At 43.8% G+C, this 6,550-nt stretch overlaps 1 protein-coding gene across 1 annotated transcript in view; it reads left to right on the top strand.

Annotated features, from left to right (window-relative positions):
• LOC116835342 (protein lifeguard 4-like) overlaps positions 1-6,525 on the top strand; it is a 32,328-nt gene extending 25,803 nt beyond the window's left edge. The window contains 6 exon segments of the mRNA XM_032798105.2: positions 369-459; positions 2,743-2,780; positions 2,864-2,951; positions 4,021-4,110; positions 5,047-5,094; positions 5,984-6,525. Of these exon segments, the coding sequence (XP_032653996.2) occupies positions 369-459; positions 2,743-2,780; positions 2,864-2,951; positions 4,021-4,110; positions 5,047-5,094; positions 5,984-6,172 (544 nt within the window). The 3' untranslated portion in view covers positions 6,173-6,525.
• The last annotated feature ends 25 nt before the right edge of the window (positions 6,526-6,550 follow it).

The following is a 6,550-nucleotide window of genomic DNA, read 5'->3' as shown; positions in this document are numbered from 1 at the left end:
GTTGGAGGAAGCTTTTACAAAGTGGAGTGAGTGTTTTAAAATGGGGTTTGAATTACCATATGGCAAACAGTGAACAGAAGTTACAATATAGGCAAGTGTAGCGAATGGTGAACAGAAGTTACATTAATAAAGTGAACAATTAAAAACAATTTCATTTATCAGTTCTACAATTTCAGCTAATGTGGCTTTGTATAATTAAGAGGCTGGTGCAATAACGACAAACATATAGACAGCTGACCATTGTATAGCTAAGTGATTCAGATGTAATATTTGTATGCTATGTTTTAAATAGTGGTAATATTAACAACTATCATCAACTATATTTAACCAAAATATTAATAAGTGAAAAATGTTTAATTTGTTTTTAGTCCAGCAACTATTATTCTGCTGTTTATAATTGACTGGTGTGAGAACAACTGCAAAAAATTCCCACTGAACTTAATGTTACCATTGATAATTGTAAGTATATTGTTGAAGTCTATGCATTTCCCTACTATTTTGCTTTAATATGTTTTAAAGATCTCGCCAAGTCTTCTTCAGATACGTAAACATGAAAATTTCTCTGAATCCAAACGGAGTCCAAAAAATGACTCCTACAATCCTGTACCCTGACAGTGCCAGCTATTCTGCAGGATGATATCTGCTGAATAACACAGAATTCGTGTAAATATAAAAAGAACACGTTGTGCCCGTGAAGGAGGTGGAACTGTGCGATTGCAGGAGAGTCTTTATAACAAAATTAATAATCTTAGCTTCTTTCTAGACTTCTAATCCCTAAAACTCAAGTTGCTTTACAAAGGAAAGTCTGATTTACTCCCCCTCTGCAGTGTTCATTAACCTATTGTGTTGTGTATTCATTACCCACATCCTGATGCAGGAATAAAAACCATCTACTGCCTGGCATCAGGGGAAGCGGAGGGGAAGAAAGGATGAACAATGTGGTGGTGGTCAGATCATTCAGTTGTATCCCACCAAGTTTTTGTCCCTGGAGCATTTCCTCTATTGCTGTGTCCTTTTTGGCAGTCAAAGAACCCCCACATTTCCCTAATCTCTGAGGTTCCAAGTTGTTGCTAGGGTGACCAGGTGCCCGTTTTTTGACTGGAATGCCTGGTCAAAAAGAGACCGTGGCGGCTCTGGTCAGCACAGCCAGCCGGGCCATTAAAAGTCCGGTTGGTGGTGCTGCCCGGCTAAGGCAGGCTTAGGGTGACCAGACAGCAAGTGTGAAAAATTGGGACCAGGGGGTGGGGGTGTAATAGGAGCCTATATAAGAAAAAGACCCCAAAATTGGGACTGTCCCTATAAAATCAGGACATCTGGTCACCCTAGGCAGGCCAGTCCCTACCAGTTCTGACACCATACTGTGCCCTGGAAGTGGCCAGCAGGTTTGGCTCCTAGGCGGGGACGGGGTGCGAGGGGGGGTGCATGGGACTCCACATGCTGTCCCAGTCCCAAGCACTGGCTCTGCACACCCACTGGCCAGGAACCAGCCAATCGGAGCTGAGGGTGTCGGGGGGAAGTGCCTGCAGGTGAGAGCAGTGTGCAGAGACACCTATGCGCCTCTACCTAGGAGCTGGACCTGCTGCTGGCTGCTTCCGGGTCGCAGCATGGTCCGTGGTGCCAGGACAGGCAGGAAGCCTGCCTTAGCACCCAGCTGCACCACTGACTGGGAGCTGCTGGAACTAAGCTTGCAGGGCCGACTTTAGGAAGCGCGGGGCCCGATTTGAACAGTTTTGACGGGGCCCCGGCAGGGATGACTTAAAAAAAAAAAACCACATAAAAAAACATGTGGGGCTTGCACTCACTGGGCGGCGCTCCTAGTCTTTGGCGGCAGGTCCTTCACTTGCTCTGAGTTGTCGGTGGCACTGAAGGACCTCCCGCCGAAGTGCTGCTGAAGACCTGGAGCAAGTGAAGGACTGCCAGGTGAGTAAAAATTAAAAAGGAGCCTCTAGCCAGGGAAGGGATTCTCAACCATTTGCCCCACCCCCCAGTGGCTCTGCCACTGGCCATGGGGCCCTCTTAGGCGCGGGGCCTGATTTGGGGCAATTGGTGGAATTGGCCTAAAACCGGCCCTGTAAGCCTGTGCCCCAATCCCAGAGCCCGCACCCCCAGCTGGCGCCCTCACGCCCTCCCATACCTCAACTCCCTGCCCCAGCCTGGAGTCCCCTTCCCCACTTTGTGAACTCCTCATTTCTGGCCTCACCACAGAGTCTATATTCCCAGTTACAGCCCTCACCCCCTCCCGCATCCCAACCCCCTGCCCCAGTCCAGTGAAAGTGAGTGAGAGTGGGGGAGAGCAAGCCACCAAGAGAAGGGGAATGTAGTGAGCAGGGGGAAGGGGCAGGGGCAGGGGCAGGGGCAGGGTGTTTGGTTTTGTGCGATTAGAAAGTTGGCAACCCTAGTTCTAGCCATTATTTTTCCAAATGTGCATGTTAGAAAATGGCCTGCATTTCACTTGATTGTGATGCAAGCATGAAGAAGGATTGTTGTGGAATTGTTCAAATCATTTAAGGTCTAAAGTAATAATGCTTTAAAGACAATGACAAGGGTGCTGATTTCCTTAGCGATCTGCTATATGTTGTTTTTCTTTCCCATCATCATCCTGACCATTTTTTTCAGTATTTCATATCAGTCATATAAGGAATTGAAATAAAAATATGCAACATTTTAATAAGGGACATTCTTCACCGTCTCAAAGAAAATGGTCTCTCTCTCTCTCTCTCTCTCTGTTTTGGATTTTTTTAGACAATTATTGAAGGGCTGGTGCTTGGAGTGGTTTCATCGTAAGTCTTTTTCAAGAATTTTCTTTAATTCTACTTTAATTGTGCATTTCATTTAAATAATATGTTGTGTGCTTGAATTTTAGCTTCTTTGCTGCCATGACAGTAATGCAGGTTGGAGGAATAACAGCATTTGTGACTTTGATGCTGTCTTGGGTTGCTCTGAAGTCAAAAGTAAGTATCATCTACTGCAGTGTTTCCCAAACTTGGGACTCCGCTTGTGTAGGGAAGGCCCCTGGCAGGCCGGGCCAGTTTGTTTACCTGCCCCATCTGCAGGTCCAGCTGAACGTGGCTCCCACTGGCTGCGGTTCGCTGCTCCAAGCCAATGGGAACTGCTGGAAGTGGCGCAGGTCGAGGGATGTGCTGGCCGCTGCTTTCAGCAGCTCCCATTGGCCTGAAGCAGCGAACCGCTTCCAGTGGGAGCCGTGATCGGCCGGACCTGCAGATGAGGCAGGTAAACAAACTGGCCTGGCCCGCCAGGGGCTTTCCCTACACAAGCGGCATCCCAAGTTTGGGAAACACTGATCTAATGAAATATTTGGCAAAAGAGCAGTTTGAATAGTCAATATTAACATTAATTTACCAACAAAATTACATGAAGTTACATTTTTGCGTCACATAGAGTTCTGGTGAGCTACTTTTTTTACTCAGCATCTTCAACTATTGGCTTTTGTTTTGGTGCTAGGGATGCTCATATTAAAAAAAAATTCTGAGACTTTGACCTAAAACCTGTGGTCCTAATTAATTTATGCTATCCTTCCACAAAGTACACGTCCATCTACCCACACATTTTGCTGCTCTAATCCCAGTAACCAACGACCGATAATAAAACCCAGCTACGCTGGTGATATGACAGAATGCATTTCTCTCAGCGTGTTTTCCATGTGAAAATTCTATCATTCACATGAGCAGGTACTAGAATCTCTCCCACAGGTGCCAGTGACTGCTAATGTGTGTGCAATAGCAGCTGGAGGCCAGGTTAAGGACCTAATTAAAATCAAAACCTGCAGTACTTAGAAATCAATAAAACATATTTCAGAGATTTATTTAGTTTAATCAAAGTCCAGGAAATGGAGCAGAAGCTTAAACCAGCCTTGGTAATTTCAGGATTGCACCATCACTGCTCTATATCATTGATTCAAGCTTACTAATTACTGTCCTTGTCCTTGGAAAACATGGTAGCATGTGTAATCACAGATGTGTTGTTTAATGAAGACAGTCTTATTGTATTTGTTGTTCTCAGTTGAATGTCACTCATGAAGCTGTGCCTTTCTGGACTGTGGTCTCAGTGCTGATCATCTTTGGACTTCTCTCTAGCTTTAAGAAATCACCTGTAAGTAATTTACTTAGTATTTCTCACGAAAGCACACAGTGTTCTTCCAGCATAGCCATGGCTGTACCATACAGTATTTATAGCCACAATGGGTATGACTACACAGCAGCTGGAGGTGTAATTCCCAGATCGGGTAGATTATACATGCACTAGCTTTGCTCGAAGTAGAACCTAAAAACAGAAGTGGGGCTGCAGCGGCTTGGGAAAGCTGGTCCAGTACAACTCACCGCCCCAGGCACACACTTGAGTGGCAAGCCTGGGCTGCTGCCTGTGCCATAGCACCCATACTGCTATTTTTAGAAGTTACCACAAGCAGAGCTAGAGTGTCTAAGTCTACCCACGCTGGGAATTACACCTCCCAGCTGCTGTGTAGATGTATTCTATATCTGGCATGGGCTAGTACCAGTAACGCCAGCTCTCACTACAGCAAACTACAGCAAAATCCCCACTGCAGACCAAAATTATGAGGTATGCACAAGGAAGATGTGCCACTGTGTGACACAAATTGTATTCCTCTGAACAGTGTTTCATTTAATCAGCTGATCATGTCTTTGGTATGTTTTTCCTGTTTCAGTCCTCTCTGAGTAGCAAAAACCAAATGTGTTAACAGGTATCCATAGTTGCTTATGGATTTACAAGCCAAAAAAGGCTGTGCATGTTCTCAAAATGGAAAACAATACCGTAGAGAGAGTCTAAATGATCCCATCTGAATGACAAGCTTAGTAACAGATATATGAAGTGTAGTATTTGCCAGTTATGGATTAGCATTTGTTTTAGATCAGCTATGAGACAGTTCTGCTGGGGCTTTTTTTACTATGCCAAAAATGTCCCTTTTAATGCTAATATTGATTTAAATGCTCTAAGGGCTGTAACTTTAACTTGTTCCTATTTGTCATTTTGCAATTATGATGAACACAAACATATTTTTTCTTATAGACACTACAACTAAGTTATGCTTTGGCTGGAATGCTGACCTTTGCAATTGTAAGTTGAATATCTGTATAGCATTCGCTCTCTCTCTCTTTTTCAAATAAGATGGTGTCACCATACAAACTATTTTCTTTGGCCAAAATTTTCAAACTCAGTTATCTAATATGAGGTTCCTAATTCCATAATTAGGCATCTGAATAGTTGTGGTCTGATTTTTTCAGAAGTGCTAAGCACTCTCAGCTCCCACTGAAAGCAGTGGCTCTGCAGGTACTTAGCATCTCTGTAAACCAGGCCTCTTTTACCTAGGCCTGTTGTGGAGAAATGCAAAGTTTCTTCCCCAGCAATCTTGTCTAGGCCATTTAGTGACGTGACTAATGAAATGCAGTGCTTATTGCAACAAATGTGTAATTTTGCTGTGAAAAAGCAGCAGCAGTCTCATTGGTGGCAGTGGGGCTGCCTGAGAACTCTAGTAGATTGCAGTTCCTGGAGCAGGTGGCTTGGGGCATGTGATAGTGGGCTGTTCCTGGTGGATAGTGTTAACAAGGACCATGGAGCCAGAGAAACTGAAAGGATCCACATTAAGGGGAACCCGTCATTCATATAATAACAGAGGGACAAGAAAATATTTGTAAATTGCCTTTCTTAAAGCATTTTGCCAAAAAAAAAAAAAAAAATGAATGACAGCTTAAATTGTGCCCTCCAGTCGTTACTAGGACTAGAGGTCTCTTTAGGAGAAATAAACCTTTGCAATTATGATGTCCATAAACATTAACAAATGCATCTGAGTCCATGCAACACAGTTACCTTCATAGAATGTTGCACAGTGGTTTAATCCCCAGTGAGGGCAAGTACTGTATATAAACCTCGCGTTTTGTATAGAAGTTGTAAGACTCAAAAGAGGAAAAAATAGTAATTGAGGTTTTTCCTTCCTTATTCTTATAAGCATTTGATGCTGACACAAGTTAGGATCAGAAGAGAACCCACAAAGGATCAAGAACCCATTGATTATGCCCGTCCAGCACTGAATCTCTACGTAGACATTGTAAATCTTTTCTTCTTTATGCTGCAGCTAATGGAGCATGTCAACTGTTTGGATTGGGGTAGCCAGCCTCAAGGGCAGGGGCAGCAATGAGTTGTTATTTTGGGGTGAGGGGTTGGTAATCCTCCTATATAGTGAGAGGAGTACACTACGTGATTAGGCTGAACTGTTTTTATCCATATAGGGCCCCAGTTTCTTGATCCCTGTGGAAAGGGGCTAGGTTAATGTTGTGGGGACACCCTTCCCTCCTGTGGGAGTGTGAAACACACTAGTACAGTGGTTTTCAAATTTTTTTTTTGCAGCCCACTTGAAAATTGCTGAGGGTCTCAGCGGACCACTTAATGATCTTTCCAAATGTTCTTTGTACCATTAGATAACTACTGTATTGTAAAGCGCTTTGGATAAAAGTGCTTATACATAAAAGAAAAACCCTTAATAATTGTTTTTTGTTCTACAAATAAAAGCACACAA

This window comes from Chelonoidis abingdonii, chromosome 2 (assembly GCF_003597395.2).
Source record: "Chelonoidis abingdonii isolate Lonesome George chromosome 2, CheloAbing_2.0, whole genome shotgun sequence".
Taxonomy (NCBI): domain Eukaryota; kingdom Metazoa; phylum Chordata; order Testudines; family Testudinidae; genus Chelonoidis; species Chelonoidis abingdonii.
Note: the sequence above shows the minus strand (reverse complement) of the source record. Positions and strands in the feature narration are given on the sequence as shown.